Source organism: Triticum dicoccoides, chromosome 6B (genome assembly GCF_002162155.2).
Source record: "Triticum dicoccoides isolate Atlit2015 ecotype Zavitan chromosome 6B, WEW_v2.0, whole genome shotgun sequence".
Taxonomy (NCBI): domain Eukaryota; kingdom Viridiplantae; phylum Streptophyta; class Magnoliopsida; order Poales; family Poaceae; genus Triticum; species Triticum dicoccoides.
The window spans coordinates 99,470,208-99,491,819 of record NC_041391.1 but is presented as its reverse complement, the minus strand read 5'-3'; the positions used below and the strand labels follow the sequence as shown (position 1 = coordinate 99,491,819).

The 21,612-nt window shown below is 46.1% G+C and overlaps 2 protein-coding genes across 3 annotated transcripts; one reads left to right on the top strand and one right to left on the bottom strand.

Annotated features, from left to right (window-relative positions):
* The first annotated feature begins 207 nt into the window (after window positions 1-207).
* Window positions 208-2,475, top strand: LOC119325204 (protein LOW PSII ACCUMULATION 2, chloroplastic-like). 2 transcript variants are annotated; one of them, XM_037598953.1, is made up of 3 exons: window positions 208-677; window positions 1,361-1,495; window positions 2,139-2,475. In XM_037598953.1, the coding sequence occupies exons 1-3, from the start codon at window positions 284-286 to the stop codon at window positions 2,159-2,161; spliced, it is 552 nt and encodes a 183-aa protein (XP_037454850.1). In that variant the 5' UTR covers window positions 208-283; the 3' UTR covers window positions 2,162-2,475. The 2 variants fall into 2 exon arrangements, with proteins under 2 accessions (XP_037454850.1, XP_037454851.1); XM_037598954.1 differs by having other exon boundaries at window positions 211-677; window positions 1,361-1,518.
* A 521-nt stretch (window positions 2,476-2,996) lies between these two features.
* LOC119320842 (BTB/POZ and MATH domain-containing protein 1-like) lies at window positions 2,997-4,145 on the bottom strand. Its single transcript, XM_037594771.1, has one exon. It carries the CDS (start codon window positions 4,113-4,115, stop codon window positions 2,997-2,999), a length of 1,119 nt encoding a protein of 372 aa, XP_037450668.1. The 5' UTR covers window positions 4,116-4,145.
* Between the last annotated feature and the right edge of the window lie 17,467 nt (window positions 4,146-21,612).

Sequence of the window (21,612 nt, the reverse complement as noted above, 5' to 3'; positions counted from 1 at the left end):
ACTCTTGTTTTGGCAAAACCAATGATGATTGTGGTTTTTTTATTTTAGGGTAATGATGATTGTGGGTGCATACTGTAGCAGAAGGCCAGGCCGAAACTACCGGGCCTGAGCTCTCAAAACAAAACGGACTCCATTTCTCCAGCACAAAACCCACTGTCCTTCTCCACGGCCCAGCCCACAAAACCCGCCTCGTCGCCTCCACCTCCACCGCCCACTCCACAGAGCGAGCCAAGCCACAGATAACCAACACGCGCCGGCAGCGCAGCGACCGCACGCCGTCGCCATGGCCACGGCCGCCTCCGCCTCCCTCTCCGCCGCGTCCTTCCTCTCCCCAGCCCCATCTCGCCCCCGCACCCTCTTCCGCGCCCTCGCGGCCTCAGGCTCCGGCGGCGGCAAGAAGAAGCCCGGCAAGTCCAAGAGCAGCAGCAGCAAGGGCAAGGGCAAGGACAAGGCGCTGGAGCCGCCGCCCGACGTGGCGGTCCGCCGCGCGCCTGCGGGGAGCGCGTCGGTGTTCGAGCAGCAGCGGACGAAGGCCGGGTTCAACCCCGGCGGCCGCGGGAACCGGTTCACGGAGGACGAGGTCCGGCAGCGACAGGCCACCGAGAGCGCCTTCCTCTTCGCCTGGCTGGGCCTCGGCGGGATCATCCTCTTCCAGGGCCTCGCCCTCGCCGCCTCCGGTAATTCACCTACCTATGCTACTGCTATTGCTATGGGGAATCTGGTGGACATTGCTCGTAGATATCGTAGGTATTTGGAATTTAGGGGGATGCCATGATATGATAAGAGTTAAGAAGCATTGCGGCGCAGTGGAGTACTACGTATTACTAACTTGAGTGGCGTCTGGTGTGAAGAAACATCCTTTGTTCTGTAAATGCTAGATGCATTTTTCAGGTTTGCCATGGTACTGCTGACTTGGTGATTTTAACTGAACTGAAGTTTTGCTTCCGTGATGCTGTGCAATTCATCGTCGCCTTGGCTCGATCTAAATTAGCCGGGTTAATCATTTATCAACCAAATTCTCTAAGTTAGTCCATTTGGAATGAGAGAAATACTAGGGTCTTCTGCCACAAGTCCGCTCGACAATCCTCCTTGAGGGTATAAAGAAAGAGGCAAAACTTTGGGTCATCACGGGGGCGAAACACTTGGGTCTAATCATGCCGGGAGAGTAGTGTCCTTGTTCTATGTTGGTGGATGCTTGGGTGTCGTCTTTGTAACCATAACACTCTATTTCTCCCTTAACTAATGGATGAGGCAAATCTTTGGCCTCTGTTACAATTTTTTTTAAGGGTGGGCAAGGTTTTGCTACTGTGGAATTGTTGACTCAACTAATCATATCTGAGCCTTCTTATGAAAAATGCAGGTTTTCTGCCCACAGAATGGGACAGTTTTTTAGTTAAGTACCTGTATCCGTCGTTCACTCCGACAGTACTCTTGTTCCTCGGGGGTACGACTGGATATGGCGTCTTCAAGTACTTTGAAGGCGAGAAAAGCAAAGGTTAGACACAATTCAAAACAAAGGTGAGGCTAAATATCATTTTTTCCGTGAATATGTGGTGTTCTTTGCTACGTTCATTTTGTTCACCCCATTTGAGGTATTCTCCAAATAGTCTACACACTCTTATATATTTTGTACTCCCTCTGTAAAGAAATATAAGAGTGTGTAGATGACTAAAGTAGTGTGATCTACACACTCTTATATTTCTTTACAGAGGGAGTAGCTATTGTTGTATAAAATCTCCTGTTCCAGCTTTAGAAAGCTACAACACAATAGACTCATCATCATTGATCACTAAATTATCGTATATATGTGCTTGCATCTAGATGTTTCACACTGTTACAGTCTTACAGATCATCTACATTTGCAAAAAGCATCACCTGTGCGCCTCTTATTTAAAAAGAACTATTCATGAATTATAACCCCCAAAAGACAGAGTTTGCTAAAACATAACTACCTACTACATACACGGGGTTCGCCTTTCCTGTCATGTTTTATGCTGCCCCACATCAGTCGAGATCAGCCTTATCGTCTAGCTACATGAATTGAAACTTGATTTTCCGTTTGGTGTCTTTTCCATAGTCCACACTATGACCCTGTCATCCATTCTTTTTCATGACCCTGTTTATTCCATCTGATACAGCATCTCAAAGCAGAGTTTGCTAACTTTGAGGGGTGGAGTTCCTTGCTAGTGTGGTAAAGGCACATAGTGCCTCAGAAGTAGCTTAAGGCAGGATATGAGTCCCAGAGAGCTAGGCTGTTGCTGTAAAAGAATTTCTCTTTTTCTCACCAATCTTCTATGTAAAGGTAATAGCCACTGTATATTCATGTATGAACTGAGCTGTATAATGGTTCCTACAGATTAGTCACCTGACTGTCTGTACATGCTACTCGTATCGAGCAATTGTGCCATGTACAGTGTACATGGATTGCATGGATATGGTACTGTCAGAATGATGCTAACCGAGTTTAGTTATGCTTATTTTCATGAAGAAAAAGAATCCAAATCAAAATCAGTTATGTATCACAGGATGTCGACAATTATCTCGAGTAAATGTGTGGTCCTTATAGTCAAATTATTTACCTTATTGTGATAGTTTGGTACCATTGCTTTGGTTATCCACAAGATTTATCTATGTTATTTGTAACATCATGCACCCTCAATTGGATCGGAGAACGGAGCATGCTAACGAACTTGTATGCTGCTGGCTAGTTCTTGCACTTACCGCTGATGCAGGTTATCCATGGATGCACCCAACACAAAAATTTTCATCTCAACATTTCAACATAGAGCCATGCATGGATGATCAAATGAATTCAAGCAAAGCACATAGAATAGAGTATTTTGCTGCATTTCATATTTCAGTACTGCGCACACATTTAGAATAGTAGTGGTAAACATCAACAGAATTGTATGTCATAATATGGATATGCATCAGGGACACAATAATGACCTTATATAGAGGAATCATGAACCATAGGTCTATAGAACTCAAGCGATTCAGGAAGCAAACTTGGAGAGAAGCTCCTTGAGAACGGAGGGTCTGCACGTCCTGATTATTTGCTCCAGCCCATCAGCCGTGAAAACAGTGTGCAAATTTGTGCTAGTTTTGACGAACTCCAAGCAAGAATGCTTCAACCAGAGGCACCGGTTCCGCTCAGCCACGACAATGATGTCTGCCACCGTGTCCTTACAAATCAATTCGGTCAACTTCTCTTCACAGATTGACTTGAGCCTTTGGAGACCATATCTGTCTGCAGCTTCAAGGAGCTGCAGCAGCCAGTCTTCTTCCGTGTCATTCTCTTCTGTGTCCTCAATCTCGAATTTGGGTATTCCATCAGTGTAGATGAAGGTAAGCAAGCACTGGAACACATTTGCTTTGATGTCGACTACCTTGACAACACTTGATGTAGCAGTGCCCACATTCATGGCGTCAAAGAGCTGTTCCTTGAATACGGTGGATCGGGCTGCAAGCATCCACCGGTGCGCAGCGAACGCCTTGCCGTCAACCTCAAACGTGACGTCAGCACCCTCCTTGCTCAGGAGGAGATCGCCAAGATGGCTTGGCAAGTCAGACTGTGGCAATTCGGTGAAAGGAAGAGTGGTGGTGCCCTGCTCCTTGTGGTCCGCGGCCGACTTGTGGACAACAAGGTCACACCGGATGACGAAGCTGTCGTCCTTGAGATGCCTTGATCTTTCAAAAACCTCCCTATTCATGAATTCAGACTGGGTATACAAAAATTCATCCACGTCCAAGTAAACTGGTTGGCTTTGGCGGATGTGCTTTGGCACCCGCAACTCGGGCTGGTCAATGAAACTGAAGACATACTGAAACTCAACGCCCTGCTCGATATCGTCCTCAAGGGCAAGCTCAAGCGATATAAATTCTTCATTATCCGAGGAATCGCCATTAGGTGAGTAGCCAATGATCCAACGACGGCCTCCAACAATGAAAGGACGAGACTCGATGGACTCGCCGTTGGGAGTAGTCTCTCTGGTGCGCAAGTAACCTTCGACAACCAGCAAGTGGTACCCGGTATCTGCTCCCGAGTTGATGACCGACTTGGTGGAGACGCACAGCTTGCCGTCAACAATGAGAGATACGCCAGCAAAGGCCATGTTGGGCAAGCCTCGAATAGTAGAGCTGCGAGAAACACATACTATATGATATGAGATGTGGACATGTGGTGCAGCATTGGGTGATACCCTGGGAAGAAAATGATGAACGAAATCTAGGGATCGATCGGGGGAAGCATATATAGATTACATGTACACTTACTGATCGAAGAATGGAGGATCGCCGATTGCCGGGCGGCCCGGGGCAGGGATGGCACCCACAGGATTTGGGTACGGGTGGAGTTACCCCATACCCTTACCCACCCCCCTTGAGCTTGCCCATCACCCATACCCATACCCGTCAATGGGTATAATTTTTCCCCGTACCCATCACCCGACAGGGTAAATGGGTACCCACGGGTAAAAGATACCGACGTGTGCACACATCGACTTGAGCAAGAAATAATAGTAAACGACAGCACACAATGCTCATATATACATCATAACATCTCTACGTATCATGTATATATATAAAAAAATAATCATATTCATCACAACAGCTATATACATCATGTATAGGAAGAAAATCAATACTAAAAAAACATCATATCATCACATCATCTATAGATTAGATCTACGTACCATCTAGGAATGCATCACATCATTTATACAAAAAAACAAAACCTACAAGATCAATGCTTATATTCATAAAATCATACACGTAATTGAAACTCACCAAGCCAAAATAGCCTTGCTCTTGTTCTTGTGCTTGGTGGCAGCAGAGGATTGACAAAACGGGCTAGGCCGCTAAGACACCTTGGATGCTGAGCCAAGAGGTACAGGTCCTTTACGTTGGCCGGGGGCTTGGACCTTTCCTGTCGGACAGAGACAGATGGCACCATCCAACGACGGTGCTGCGCCGTGGTAGCCGTCGCCGTCCGACTTAGTTCGTGTGACCGTCAGCTGCATCTCCTTCTCCCCGTTGCCGACCACGTGAAAGCTGTTGTCCTCATCCCCAAGGTCCATTGTGTCCGAGCGGCTGGAAGCGCTGGCGACGGCGAGGCAGTGAGCAGCTGGAGCGTTGGCTGCGGTGATTAGCAATGCCTGAGGAGGCAAGAGACGACGAGATGGGAAGGGTATTAATCTCTGTCTCTGAATATGGGACGTGACCAAGTATTGATTATTTACCTAAGCGGCTAAGCCTAATCACGTTAATCACGCAGAGACAGAGAGAGATGGGATTCCTTCTTTCATTCCATGTACGTGCGTGTGTGGGCTACACAGAATGATTTTGTGGCAAGCTAGATTAGATAAATGAATAGTGAAGGCCCTTACTAGATTTTATGCGGGTATATGGGTACACGGGTATGGGTTATACTATCCCATACCCATACCCATTCTACCCGATGGGTTTAATATTTTCCTATTAATATACCCATGGGTACTTTTTTATCTTATACCCTTACCCTAATAGAGTTTTTACCCGCCGGGTACGTGGGTAATGGGTACCCATTGCCATCCCTAGCCCGGGGTGGGACAGAATGGTAAGAGCTGGTCGAGGAGATCGCCTGAGGTAGCGCATATATATAGCAGCGAGATGCCCGGCAACCTCTCTCTGGAGAACCTCGTCGTGTTGGTGTACAATTCAAACGAAGTCCAGCGCTCCTCCGTCTCCTCTAGAAAACACGCAGGCCGAGTTGATTAAGTTTTTTTCTTTCGAGAATGAGGGGGTGTTTGGTTCAGGGACTTTTTAGTTCCAGAGACTAGAAAAAGTCCCTAAAAAAGTCCCTAGGAACCAAACGGGAGGGACTTTTTCTACAGGGACTAGAAAGAGACTCTATTAGAGAGTCTTTTTTGATTAGTTTCTGGGACTAGAAAAAGTTCTAGGACTTCTAAACCAAACACCCCCTGAGTTAATTACTAGGTTAATGAAGAGGCTTTACAGTTCCGAGGAGACCGTCGATTGCGCTTCCGTCTGGTTTCAAGCCATGTTTGGTTCATAAGTTCTAGAACTTTTTCTAGTCCCAACTAAAAAGTCCCTAGTCCCTAAAAAGTCCCTCCCTGTTTGTTTCTAAAGACTAAAAAGTTTCTAGTCCCTTCCTAGAGATTATTAAATGACCATGTTACCCCTAGTATATAGAAAAATAACAATCAAACAACACCATAGGGTGGCGGGCCAATGGATGCATGTAGGGCATTGTTGGAAAAGTCCCCAAAAAGACTCTCCTTAAGAATTTTCTTTATTTAGTCCCAAATGCCTAGTTTAGTCCCTAAAAAGTCTCTTCCGTTTGGTAAAAAAGTCTCTAAAAGAGACTTTTTCTAGTCCCTACACAAATAAGTCCCTGAAACAAACACCCCTCGGATCGACGCATCCACGCATGCGTTTCGCCTCCTCCAGGTCTCACCGAAGAATTACTTTCTATTGCCATGGCCAGGCCCCGCATCTTCCCCTCTAATTGGATGTAGTTAATGGTGTAAGTATTATTTGGCGTAGAACACGACGGGCCGCAGCGCACGACCCTCCATTCCCGCGCAAAACCTTCCCTCTTCTCCAGTCAACGACGGATCGCGTTCCTGCGAAATAATTGCCCAACTCTCACCCTTCAGCTATCCCCAAACCCCTAGGCTTCATAGACTTCTATAAACTGCATCCAAAAGCACGATCCCTGAATCAGATAGACCTCCGCATCTTTCCCGGCGGAGTTGATCTACACGCTGCTGCATGTCGGCCTAGGTATGGATCAACTTACGGTGATACAACTATTAATCTTTTCCGAATTCACTGGATTCCCACCTCTCCAAATCTGGTCTAGGTATCTGCCAAATGGACGTGGCACCTGCGCCGGTGCCGCCGGCCCGGGACTGGTCGGAGCTTCCCCTCGACGTGCTTTCTTTCCTCTTCGTCAAGCTCGGTGCCATCGACGTCCTCATGGGTGCGGTCCTTGTGTGCCACTCGTGGCTCCAGGCGGCCAAGGCGCCCGACGTTTGGCGATGCGTGAAGATGGAGTGCCACAAGTTCGTGCGGAGATTCAAGTATTCTGCCAGACTGTTGGCGATGGCCAAGGTGGCCGTTGACCGCTCCGACGGGCAGCTTCAAATGTTTGCGGGAGAGCGTTTTGTTACCAATGAGCTCCTCATCTATATTGCTGAAAGGTACGTGCTCAGTGTCAATGCTACTAAAGTACTAGTACTAGATTGTGTGTTTTTAATTATAGCCTAAATCTTTAAAATATCCATTTACTTTGTAAACATATCTGATTTCCTTTTTGGTGGTTGACTACTAATTACAGCCAGTTGCTAATCTTATAGGTCGCCATCCTGAAGAGCCTTTGCCTCAAACAATGCCAGAACATCACTAACGAAGTATTCATTGAGGTGATACAAAAGTCCCCTCCGAAAACGTCTGTGAGAGCTTACGCATCGGGGCGCCTCTATCCTAGCCGCTCCTTTCATCTGAATCACGATTGTCGTCATGTGGTCAAAAGCATTTCACAGAGCTGATGGGCCATATCCCAACCCGTTTAACAGGCTATGCCTATGATGTGACTACGGGAGACACCAGGGGGCTACAGGAACTCGTAGCTCACTGTTCTTCCCGTGAGCTGCATGCCCAAACACAAAGAGACAAGGGCACATGCTATATTATATGGCAATACGAACTGAGGTGCTCTGGGCATAAAACTCACTGCATCCCATATGTGAGAGAGATGTTGCGAGGGAGAGAGACGAGAAAGGTGAGGAGAGAGAGAGAGCTTTTTTTTCTTGAGATAGATAGCTCTATGTGAGAGAGAGGAGAAATGGCAGGGGAGAGATCTTTAAAAAAATAGGGAGTTGTGTGTGAGAGAGAAGAGACATGGCAGGGTAGTGAGAGAGAAGAGACATGGCAGGGTAGAGAGAGAGAGAGTTATTTTTTTCTTGAGATATAGAGTTGTGTGTGTGAGAGAGATGAGAAATGGCATGGGGAGAGACAGAGAGTCTGTTCGGCATGTTGTGTGCGAGAAGAGAGAGAAAAGAACTGCATATTCCATGAGGCGGTGTTGAGAGTTTGGGGAGGAGAGAGAGCCTATCTTCCTCCTGGTGAGACAGTGAGAGAGATTTTGAGATAGAAGACGAACAAAAGAGCTGCTGTGTTCGACAAGAGAGAGAGCGCATGTGAGAGTTGAGAGGGAGAAAGAGAAAAGAAAAGGCAGGGAGAGAGAGCAGATTGGATTCCATCGGCGGAGGAAAGAAACAAAGTATACAGTACCCGAGTCCTATAATAACGCTGCAAAATTTCTCAGAGTCATCGCACATCTCAAAAACAAGCCTCTGAACCAATGCCCACGATAACGCGACCGGGATGCCTAAGCTCAAAAAATCTGCGTCCAAGTCCCCTCTGGTAGCGCTGCAGAGTCTAGAGCTTGACGATATTGAACTCACTAATCAAGGACTGACGGCCATCCTCGAGAACTGTTCTTGCCTGGAGATTCTGGATATCTACAATTGCTGCGGCATTGAGATTGACGATGATGAAATCCTGCGAGCAAAATGTGACAGGATCAAGACTTTCCACATGGGTAACCAATGGGACAATGCAGCCGATCATGGTTATGATGATGAGTACAGTTATGATGACATCCATGACACTTATTATGATTCTAATGATTCCAATGACTCCGATGACTCGTGGTCATCAGAGGATGCAAGCATTGAATCCTGGACTACAACAGAACCTATTTGATCTAGTGAAGTGACATTGATGTACTGGACATTGCTGGTCCGCTAGTTTCTTCGTACTACTATTATCTAGTAATTATTCTGCAAATTTAAGTAATGTTGCCGTTTCCTTTTCACATATGTCTATGCTTTGGTGCTTTATAAATTTTAATGTCGTTGTCGTCGTCGATTAGCTTTGTCTTTTGCTGCTGGAATTTTGAAGGTATGAAACTGCCGATATAGAAACAAGGGTCCGACTATGTCACATCTTAGATGTGAGATAATGCCTCACATCTAAGATGATGTCATATGTTTTGTAATCCTCCTGCTGGCCTTTTTTGTTGTTTGTTTTCTGGCCTTTTTCTTTGTTGTTTGTTGTCGGGTACTCGGTTAAACACACACGGGCTGCCTGGCCAACGCCAGCAGTAGCTACACGAGCTAGACCCGGCTCCCACACCCGCCTTGACTTGGTTGATACAAGTCTGTATATACAATAAAAAGCAGCCGTATTGTTGATAAGGCTCGTATCCTTTACCTTCTTTGCAAAGTGCCCTCCAGCTTGTTCCTAAGTTGACGTCTTTCAGGTCAATTCACCCCGTCCGCAAACATGAAAAATGTTCATGATTTTTTAAATAGCAAATTTGATTTTTTTTATGAATTTGGGAGAAAAATATGGCAACTTAAAAACTGTCAATCAATTTAAAAAATGTTCATCAATTCAAAAAGGTCACAAATTAGAAAAATATATTCATGATATTAAAAATGTTCAAGAATTTGAAAAAGTTTGAGAAATTAAAAAGTATTCACAAATTGAATAAAAATATTCGTGAATTAAAATGATTTTCATGAATTTGTTAAATTTTCATGATTACCTAAAACTATCCATGAACATAAGAAATATTCATGAGCTGAAAAAAGGTCATGAATTTTAAAACTACATTGAAACAAAAAAATGGTCGAACCTAGTTGCGAGTTGATGTTGGACTTGCAGTTGGGTTAAAAAAATATTGGTGCAAGTTGTGAGTCAAGTGTGGACCTGCAACTGGGGCAAGAAAATGATGAATGGCCTAGTTGCATGTCAACGGTGGACTTAAAACTCGGATGGAAAAAAGATTTGAGCTTAGTTACGAGTTGATGGTTGACTTGCAACTATAGCAAAAAAGGTCAAACCCAGTGGTGAGTGGAGGATTGATCTGCAATCGACACAAAAAAAGTCAGCCCTAGTTGCGAGTCAATGATGGACTTGCAATTGAGGCAAAAAATAATAATCAAGCCTAGTTATGAGTCAAAGGGAGGGTCACAACTAGGGCAAAAAATGATCCAAGTGCCCACTTGCATGTCAATGGTGAACTTGCAACTGAAAAACAAATTTGTCTGTCGAGTTGCAACTCGATAGTGGATTTGCAACTGGATAAAAAAAGGGGTCAAACACAGTTGCAACTCAATGGTGGACTTGCAATTAGGCCAAAAAAAATGTTGGGTCTAGTTGTGAGTGATGGGTGGACATGTAATTGGAGTAAAAAGATCAATGATCCAATTGCATGTCAAGGATGGACTTGCAACTGAGACGCAAAAAAGGGTCGAACCAAGTTGCGAGTCGATAGTTGACTTGCAACTACAACAAAATAAGATGAAGGGGCCCAGTTGTGAATCGATGGTTGTATTGAAACTTGAATGACACAAGGGCAGACCTAGTTGCGAATCGATGGTTGACTTAAAACTAGAACAAAAAAGGCAGCCACTAGTTGCGAGTTGGTGGTGGACTTGCAACCGAGTCGCGTATTTAAAAATTATTTATCAATAGAAAATATGATCAAGTGCCCACTTGAATGTCAAAAAAATGGTGGGCTTGTTGGAAAAAATGTCGAGCCTAGTTGTGAGTTGATGGTTGACTTGCAACTGCAGAAAAAAGATCAATGGGCCAAGTTGGGAATCGACGGTTCTCTCGCAACTGCAATAAAAACAAGGGTGTACCAGTTACGAGTCTATGGTTGACTTGCAACTGAAAAAAAATAAGTCAACCCCTAGTTGCGAGTTGGTGGTGTACTTGGAACTAAGGTGCGTATTCAAAAATAGTTCATCAATAAAAATGTTTATCAAAAAATTGATCAAGTGTCCACTTGCATGTCAACGGTGGACTTGGAGCTTGAAAAGAAAATTGCCGGACCAGTTGTGAGTTGACAGTGGATTTGCAACTGGATAAATAAAAAGGTCGAACCCTGTTGCAAGTTGATGGTAGACTTACAATTAGGTAAAAAAATGTTGGGTCTAGTTGCAAGTCGTGGGTGGACTTGTAACTGGGGCAAAAAAAGATCAAGCACCAAGTTGTATGTTAATGGTGGACTTGCAACTGGGACAAAAAAAGGTCGAGCCCAATTACGAGTCGATGGTTGACTTGCAACTGCAGCTAAAAAAGATCAAAGGGTCAATTGTGAGTCGATGGTTGTGTCCCAGCTAGAATAAAACAAGGTCAGGCCCAGTTTTGAGTCAATGGCTGACTTGCAACTAGAATAAAAATAGTCAACCCCATATTATGAGTCGGTGGTGGACTTGCACCTGAGGCGTGTATTCACAAATTGTTCATCAATAATAATGTTTATAAAAAAAAGGCGAAGAATAAAAAATATTCATGAATTTTTAAAATTATTCACAAATTTAGTTACCTTTTGAAAAAGTTGAACAATGTTCGTCGAACACCCCCAACCGCAAAAAAGATGGTGTCCTTATGCATACAAGAGTACAAAAAAATCTAGTTACACTCTGCTAAAAAAGATCAAAACGCCAATTGTGAATCAATGGTTGTGTTGCAGCTAGAATAAAACAAGGTCAGGCCCAGTTGCAAGTCAATGGTTGACTTGCAACTAGAACAAAAAAGAACTCAACCCCAGATTATGAGTTGGTGGTGGACTTGCACCTGAGGCGTGTATTCACAAATTGTTCATCAATAATAATGTTTATAAGAAAAATGGCAAATAATAAAAATTATTCATGAATTTTTAAAACTATTCACAAATTTAATTAACTTTTGAAAAATTGAACAACGTTCGTCGAACACCCCCAACAGCAAAAAAGATGGTGTACTTATGCAAAAAAAAATACAAAAAAATTCTAGTTACACTCTCTCCTCTAGAATGAACTTGCAACAAAAAAACTGGACGCACAAAGTGAACGAGCCTATAAGTGAACAAACAAATAAGACGACACAGGAATACAGCGGCTGACGACACAAGATCAAGAGATTGCGCAAAAAAATACTACAACTAGTAGAATGCCTGTGCGTTGCCACGGACTTTTGAAATATTTTCTTATGTGAACATCGTTGAACATGATTATTAGAATACCAGTCGAAAATAAACATTGGCATAATCCCAGTAGGGTTGCTTTATTTCAAGAGCATCGTTGTTGTGGGATATCATCACTTGCACATCTTTTTGTTGTATAAAACTTGGTGAATTTTTGTCCCCTTGCAATGACGTCGCCCCGGGAACCCTCTGAATGGATTCTTTTTGAATGCCAATAGAGTCCATCTCCATCTCTCTCATATTCTGCAAAATTAAACATGTATAGAAATATACCTTTTCAGCATTATATCTTATGCAACAAACATACAAAGAAGAACAATTAGTTGCATGCACCTCTTCTGGCTGTATAATACTCGTTGAATTCTCAGACCCATCCATCATCACTACATCAGGGTGTTTGCCAGTCGGCATTTCTGAAGCAACAACAAAATCTATCAGTTTTTATGACCTATAAAGGTATTTTAACATAAACAAAGATTAGAATATTTTTTTAAGATCATGCTACATAAACTATATATTCATTGGACATATGCTAGAAATGAGCAGTTTGTAGTAGATTGAGTGGCATCCCAATTTTAATAAATCGTAGGCTCACCTCTAAATCTCTTTTTGATGGTTATTCTCTTGAATATCTACTATTTACGGGTATGTATTATATTGCTCGTACGAGATATGTTACATTTTCCACTAGCAAACAACGGATTTTCCCTTTATATAATGACAATAGGTCATCAAATCCTTTAAATTTATTTGTTTAGATAAGCATAGAGAAATACTAAGACACAAGATAAACACATGCGAGAAGTCCAACATAAATCAAGTATATTTTGCTTCTTCTATCAAAATTGTTTTAATTTGTAGGATATTCCTTTTATTGTTATTTTATTTTTTGAGGAAATATTTGTATGATATTGTGAATAGGTATAAATAATGCTTTATTTTTATGATATTCCCATTATACCCCTCCTATATGACTTACTGTCCTCTCCCGCATGACCGTACTCTAACCACTCCCTCTCCTCACCACTCACCCTCTCATTCCCCTCAATCTCTCCCCTCCCTCTCCAGATCCATAGACTTCACCGGCGTCACACACTCCCCTCTCTCCGCTCTCACCCCCACAGCCAGCAGAACTGGCGACCTTGTCTTCCACCGCCCCTCCCCCTCTCACCCACTCCCCTCTTCTCATCAAAAAATGTGAAGGGGCAGATCGAGACACCAGGTGGTAGCCAGATCCGCCCACAACCGGCGAACAACATCATGCCAAGGTTGCCAACAACGTCGTCAAATGGCGGGATTCTTCTACCACGACGGACTTGCTCGCATGTCGAGATATGAGAGGGGGCCTTCTACTTCTTCCTCGCTCATCGCCCCTTTCACCAAACCATGGATCGACCTTCCTCTTCTCCCACGGACTCCATGGACCCAGCTCATTCCCCTCCTCAAGGTCATCTCTTCACCCCTCTTCACATTTGGCTTGCTGCAACGCTAACCCTCACCTTATTTCCCTCCCTTTCCTCCCATATTGAGACATGCATGTGTTTCTACTCTGTCCGTCACGTCACAACCACCTTCGTCTCCTTATACAATGTCGTATCCGCTGAGGGAGTCCTGGATAAGGGGGTATCCGGACAGCCGGACTATATACTTTGGCCGGACTGTTGGACTGTGAAGATACAAGATTGAAGACTTCGTCCCGTGTCCGGATGGGACTCTCCTTGGCGTGGAAGGTAAGCTTGGTGATTCGGATGTAGATCTCCTCCTCTGTAAACCGACTCTGTGTAACCCTAGCCCCCTCCGGTGTCTATATAAACCGGAGGGTTTAGTCCGTAGGACACAGCAACAATCATACCATAGGCTAGCTTCTAGGGTTTGGCCTCTCTAATCTCTCGGTAGATCAACTCTTGTAATACTCATATCATCAAGATCAATCAAGCAGGACGTAGGGTATTACCTCCATCGAGAGGGCCCGAACCTGGGTAAACATCGTGTCCCTAGCCTCCTGTTACCATTAGCCTTAGACACACAGTTCAGGATCCCCTACCAGAGATCCGCCGGTTTTGACACTGACATTGGTGCTTTCATTGAGAGTTCCTCTGTGTCGTCACTGTAAGGTTCGATGGCTTCTCCAACCTTCAACAACTCCGTCCAGGGTGAGACTTTTCTCCCCGGACAGATTTTTGTGTTCGGCGGCTTCGCACTGTGGGCCAACTCGCTTGGCCATCTAGAGCAGATCGATAGCTACGCCCCTAGCCATCAGGTCAGGTTCGGGAACCTAAACTACACTGCCGATGTCCGCGGAGATTTGATCTTCGATGGATTTGAGCCCATGTCAGGAGCGCCGAATGATCACCACACACATGACTTAGATCTGCCGTCGGGCGGTATTCAAAATATTGCACCTGCTACTGCTCCGGACTTCGGTCCAGAGCAAATTGTGCCTCCCGAGGACGGGTGGATGGACTCCGCCCCGGAAGCTGCACACCCATCGGCGTTAGGGCCGAACCCAGACTCCTCTCCCAGGGAAATCTGTACCTCCGGGCCCCCGGACCTGTGTCCGAGCGTGGGCTCCGAACCGTGTGCATCCACACCCACCGAGTCCGATTGGGCTCCAATAATGGAACTCACCACTGCGGATATCTTCCAGCACCCCCCCTTCGGTGATGTGCTAAATTCGTTAAAATCTCTCTCTTTATCAGGAGACTCTTGGCCGGACTGTATCCGGCCCGTGTGGGATACGGGACGAAGAAAATCGCGACCCACCCACCACCCACTTTATAGCCAATGTCGATGACCTCACAGACATGCTTGACGCCGACTCCGACAACATCGATGGTATGGACGTCGATGTAGCGGAAGACCTGGAACCACCGCCCACAGGGCGCTGGATTGCCACTTCATCATACGACATCTAAATGGTGGATACGCCTGAAGAAGACAATGGTGACAAAAAGGACATAACGGAGGATAACCCCTCCAGAAAAAAGCAAAAACGACGGCACGAGCGCCGCTCTAAGTCCAGTCACAGTAAAAATAGCGATAACAACACAAAACATGATAACACTCCGGTTGACTCCAAAGGCAACAACGACCATAGGGACCCAGCGATGGAGCAGGACAAGCCAGGTCACGCCGAACACATCCCAGAGCAGATGCCCGATCACAGCGATCCAGAAGGCCGAACTCATCACACTACCTCCAAAGAGGAGGACATTCCGGTTGACGATGCATTCTTCATCCCGGAAAAGCGTCTGGAACAAGATAACCTCCGCAGAAAGCTCCTGGTGACGGCGAGGAGCTTGAAGAAGCAGAAGCAAAGGCTTAAAACCGCGTAGGATACGCTCAACCGAAGATGGAATAAGGTGCTGGACACTGAAGGAAAATGTGGCGACGATCGCCACACGAAGAGCTACCCAAAGCGCAAACTGCTACCCGAATTCGACGACGAAGCCGCAGCACCCATTCCGCCAAAAAACAATACGACCACTAGGCCGGACCAACCACCTCATGGACGCGGTAGAGCAGCCGCTGATACCGCACACGATTTACGAGAGCTCCTTGACAAAAAGGTCAGTGCAGCCAAATCCATCTACGGGTCCAGAGGACGTGCTCTGACGTGGGATTATGGTCACCACAATGATCATACTGATCAAATACCAGTCCGGAATCAACACTGGGAGCAACAACAGCCGACAACATGCTGCCACATGGCTAGATACAAAGGGGTTGTGCACCCCGTGTGCTTCACCGATGAGGTGCTGGATCATGAATTTCCACAGGGATTCAAACCCGTGAATATAGAGTCATACGACGGAACGACGGACCCTGGGGTCTGGATCGAAGATTTTATCCTTCACATACACATGGCTCATGGGGATGACCTCCACGCCATCAAATACCTCCCCCTCAAGTTCAAAGGACCAGCTCGTCATTGGCTGAAAAGCCTCCCCGAAAACTCAATTGGCAGTTGGGAGGAACTTGAGGACACTTTCAAGGCCAACTTTCAAGGAACCTATGTCCGGCCTCCGGACGCGGACGAGTTAAGTCACATAATACAGCAGCCCGGAGAGTCAACCCGCAAGCTTTGGAACAGATTCCTCACTAAGAAGAATCAAATTGTCGTCTGTCCGGATGCCGAAGCCTTAGCGGCCTTCAAACACAGTATCCGAGACAGTGGCTTGCCAGGCACCTCGGCCAAGAAAAGCCGAGAACGATGGCAGCCTTAACAAGCCTCATGACCCGATTTTGTGCGGGCGAGGACAGCTGGTTGGCCCGTAGAGGCACCAGCGACCTGGGTACATCCGAAATTCGAGACGGCAACGGGAAGCCACGTCGCACTAAGCACAAGTGTCGGAGTGGCGATAGTCTGGACAACACGGCGGTCAACGCCGGATTCAGGGGCCCTCGACCCGTACAAGGAAAGAATCCATTCAAAGGCAGTAAAGAGGGGGCATCTGGCCTGAACAAAGTCATGGACAGATTGTGCCAAATCCATGGCACCTCTGAAAAACATGCAAATCATACCCACAGAGAATGTTGGGTCTTCAAGCAGGCTGGCAAATTAAACGCCGAACACAAGGAAGCCAAACACCACGCGAAGACGAGGGCGAACCTCGCCAGCCGAACACCGGGGGCCAAAAAAAATTCCCACCAGAAGTCAAAACAGTAAACATGGTACACGCAACTCACGCAGAGTTCGTAGCCCCCCAATTCAATCCCTGGGCGAATTGCTCGATCACTTTTGATCACAGGGACTACCCGGCCAGTACCCCGCACAGAGGATCAGCTGCATTGGTTCTCGACTCGATAATTGATGGATACCATCTTACTCGCGTCCTAATGGACGGCGGCAGCAGTCTTAATCTGATATATCAAGACACCATCCACAAGATGGGGGTAGACCCATCCAGAATAAGTCAAAATAATGCCACCTTCAATGGAGTGATTCCAGGCGTGGTAGCCCACTACTGGGGCTCCCTCGTATTAGAAGTGACATTCAGTTCTCCCGACAACTTCAGAAGCGAGAACCTACTCTTCAACATCTCCCCTTTCAGTAGCGATTATCATGCATTGCTTGGAAGAACGGCCTTCGCTCGCTTTAACGCAATACCGAACTACGCCTACCTTAAACTCAAGATGCCCGGTCCATGCGGCGTCATCACGGTTAGCGGAAACACAAAGTAGTATGCGGCAGTTGCCGCTGCCAGACTCTAGGCGGCCTCTCCCACCGGAACGCATGACCGGTCGTCAAGACCACGAACACGGTTAGACGAGTCTAGTACACCATTTTTCACAATGGCTCGGATAAACCTGAGCTAGGTGCTATACATGTGTCCCCATAAATAATACGAGGGGCTACAAACATGTAACAAAAGCCCACAATTCGGCTTGCCTCATTAATATGCCGGATCTTGAACATTCCTTGAGCATAACTAACTTTTTGAACGCTTTTTTTTTCGTTTCGCAGACACTACCAGTGCAACACCCTTCCAGGATACGACACAACGGAGACACAGGCACATACATGCAGCAGGGCCCCACCCACAGGTTTCTCTTTAGATTAAGCCCCTGCATAAACCTTCTTTACTGTCTATTGTTGCTCGACATCCCATGGGTATTCCATAAACCTATAAGGGATACTGGCGTTATAGGCTTTTTTCCATGACAGATCAATGCACGTACCTGGAATAACAGGGTCAAGGGCGTTATTCAGCCCAATATATGTTATAAAGTCCAAATACCTTCGGGAGTGTTCGGCGTCACGAGTTTGGCCTTATATGCATCAGCTCCGAATCATGTCTTTGGTCAAATGTTGGGTTAGCCCGGCTCCTGGGTTTGCTGCCTTATGTTCCATTCTATCGGCTAAGGCGGCCAAAGGAGAACTACTGCGATTGTGCCCTGGTTATTCCGGATGAGCACCTCAGTAGAGAAAGCCGAAAACTGACTGTCATGATACAACGAGAGACTGGTCAACCACTCGAGGACTCATTGGAATCTATAGGATTCCTCCGCATTAACAAAGGACCGGTCTACCGGTCAAGTACGCGCACCGTATCCGGATGCTTGCGGAAGTACCAGGGGCTACATAGTAGCCCCACCTTTCAAACTCCTATGGCTAAGTGAAAAGTGTTACAGCTATATAGTCCGGTTGCCTGGTTCAACGTGCGATCACCTCCTTAACGGACCAAGACGTTGGATCAAGTGTGTTCATGCATATTTTCTCGAACACCCCTGCATTATGCGCGTGGGGGCTGAAGCCAACGACTGCTAACTTTCACGTTATCTGCATACATAAACAGCCACACAGGAGACATTATAATACTTTCAGGCAAAAAGTATAAAAAACAACCTCTATAATCAAACACATAATTGTTTACACTTAACAGAATCGTCACTCAAACATGACATTCTTTGAGCACTGTGCCTCTATTCTACGGGCACCTTCTATGACCTTCTCAAAATAGTGCTTGGCTGGGTCCTGGCTTCCTGCTGGACCCTGGGTTGCAATGCTTGTGGCCTCCATATCCGCCCAGTATGTTTTCACACGGGCAAGAGCCATCCGCGCACCCTCTATGCACACCGATCTCTTCAAAGCATCGATTTGCGCTCTAGCGCCTAATAATTGTTGCACCAAACCAAAGTAACTGTCCGGCTTCGGCCCCTTCGGCCACAGATGGTCTATCACAGACCTCATTGCAAGGCCGGACAGCCTATGGAGCTCGGCTATAGCGGACATTTTCTCATTCAAGGGTAAGGAGCGTGCTGGGGCATTAAACTGCGACCAAAACAGTCATTCTGTTTTTTATCTTCATGGTCCTTGAACAACTTGGTTGCATCAGCCGCACTCTTTGCCAAGTCCGCATACTCATCTGCAGCACTCCATAGCTTATCCAATGGAGCATACTTTGGATCTAAAAACTTCATCCGCAACAAATAAGGATTTCCAGCCACGATTTCCCCGACTTGTCGAAGTTCCTCCCGCGCGTCTCTAATCTAAGAGCGCGTCTCTTTAGCCGAGTCCAGCGCCTTCTTTAGGTCAGCCGCCTTCACCTGATTCTCTTTCTTGAGAAGCTCATGAAGGAAATATGCCCTAGAGGCAATAATAAAGTTATTATTTATTTCCTTATATCATGATAAATGTTTATTATTCATGCTAGAATTGTATTAACCGGAAACATAATACATGTGTGAATACATAGACAAACAGAGTGTCACTAGTATGCCTCTACTTGACTAGCTCGTTAATCAAAGATGGTTATGTTTCCTGACCATGAACAATGAGTTGTTATTTGATTAACGAGGTCACATCATTAGTTGAATGATCTGATTGACATGACCCATTCCATTAGCTTAGCACCTGATCGTTTAGTATGTTGCTATTGCTTTCTTCATGACTTATACATGTTCCTATGACTATGAGATTATGCAACTCCCGTTTGCCGGAGGAACACTTTGGGTGCTACCAAACGTCACAACGTAACTGGGTGATTATAAAGGAGCATTACAGGTGTCTCCAAAGGTAGATGTTGGGTTGGCGTATTTCGAGATTAGGATTTGTCACTCCGATTGTCGGAGAGGTATCTCTGGGCCCTCTCGGTAATGCACATCACATAAGCCTTGCAAGCACTGCAACTAAGATGTTAGTTGTGAGATGATGTATTACAGAACGAGTAAAGAGACTTGCCAGTAACGAGATTGAACTAGGTATTGGATACCGACGATCGAATCTCTGGCAAGTAACATACCGATGACAAAGGGAACAACGTATGTTGTTATGCGGTCTGACCGATAAAGATCTTCGTAGAATATGTAGGAGCCAATATGGGCATCCAGGTCCCGCTATTGGTTATTGACCGGAGACGTGTCTCGGTCATGTCTACATTGTTCTCGAACCCGTAGGGTCCGCACGCTTAAGGTTACGATGACAGTTATATTATGAGTTTATGCATTTTGATGTACCGAAGGTTGTTCGGAGTCCCGGATGTGATCACGGACATGACGAGGAGTCTCGAAATGGTCGAGACGTAAAGATTGGTATATTGGAAGCCTATATTTGGATATCGGAAGTGTTCCGGGTGAAATCGGGATTTTACCGGGTTACCGGGAGGTTACCGGAACCCCCCGGGAGCCATATGGGCCTTCATGGGCCTTAGTGGAAAGGAGAAAGGGGCAGCCCAAGGTGGCTGCGCCTCTTCCCCCTCCCCTAGTCCTATTAGGACTAGGAGAAGGTGGCCGGCCCCCCTCTCTCCCTTCCCCTCCGAGGAATCCTAGTTGGACTAGGATTGGAGGAGGAATCCTACTCCCAGAGGGAGTAGGACTCTCCTGCGCCTCCCTCTTTGGCCGGCCAGCCTCCCCTCCTCTCCTCCTTTATATACGGAGGCAGGGGCACCTCTAAACACACAAGTTGACACAAGTTGATCCACGTGATCTGTTCCTTAGCCGTGTGCGGTGCCCCCTGCCACCATATTCCTCGATAATACTGTAGCGGAGTTTAGGCGAAGCCCTGCTGCTGTAGTTCATCAAGATCGTCACCACGCCGTCGTGCTGACGGAACTCTTCCCCGACACTTTGCTGGATCGGAGTCCGGGGATCGTCATCGAGCTGAACGTGTGCTCGAACTCGGAGGTGCCGTAGTTTCGGTGCTTGATCGGTTGGATCGTGAAGACGTACGACTACTTCCTCTACGTCGTGTCATCGCTTCCGCAGTCGGTCTGCATAGGGTACGTAGACAATACTCTCCCCCTCGTTGCTATGCATCACATGATCTTGCGTGTGCGTAGGAAAATTTTGAAATTACTACGAAACCCAACAGTGGCATCCGAGCCTAGGTTAATGATGTTGATGTTATATGCACGAGTAGAACACAAGTAAGTTGTGGACGATACAAGTCATACTGCCTACCAGCATGTCATACTTTGGTTCGGCGGTATTGTTGGACGAGACGACCCGGACCAACCTTACGCATACGCTTACGCGAGACCGGTTCCCTCGAAGTGCTTTGCACAGAGATGGCTTGCGGGCGACTGCCTCTCCAACTTTAGTTGAACCAAGTATGGCTACGCCCGGTCCTTGCGAAGGTTAAAACGGAGTCTATTTGACAAACTATCGTTGTGGTTTTGATGCGTAGGTGAGATTGGTTCTTACTTAAGCCCGTAGCAGCCACGTAAAACATGCAACAACAAAGTAGAGGACGTCTAACTTGTTTTTGCAGGGCATGTTGTGATGTGATATGGTCAAGGCATGATGCTGAATTTTATTGTATGAGATGATCATGTTTTGTAACCGAGTTATCGGCAACTGGCAGGAGCCATATGGTTGTCGCTTTATTGTATGCAATGCAATCGCGATGTAATGCTTTACTTTATTACTAAACGGTAGTGATAGTCGTGGAAGCATAAGATTGGCGAGACGACAACGATGCTACGATGGAGATCAAGGTGTCGCGCCGGTGACGATGGTGATCATGACGGTGCTTCGGAGATGGAGATCACAAGCACAAGATGATGATGGCCATATCATATCACTTATATTGATTGCATGTGATGTTTATCTTTTTATGCATC

Excerpts from the sequence above, each read along its gene's own strand:
- LOC119325204 (XM_037598953.1), top strand. The coding sequence starts at position 284 with ATGGCCACGGCCGCCTCCGCCTCCCTCTCCGCCGCGTCCTTCCTCTCC. Across the intron at positions 678-1,360 it reads CCTCGCCCTCGCCGCCTCCG|GTTTTCTGCCCACAGAATGG; the intron begins GTAATTCACCTA and ends TGAAAAATGCAG. Across the intron at positions 1,496-2,138 it reads TGAAGGCGAGAAAAGCAAAG|CATCTCAAAGCAGAGTTTGC; the intron begins GTTAGACACAAT and ends CATCTGATACAG.
- LOC119320842 (XM_037594771.1), bottom strand. The coding sequence starts at position 4,115 with ATGGCCTTTGCTGGCGTATCTCTCATTGTTGACGGCAAGCTGTGCGTC.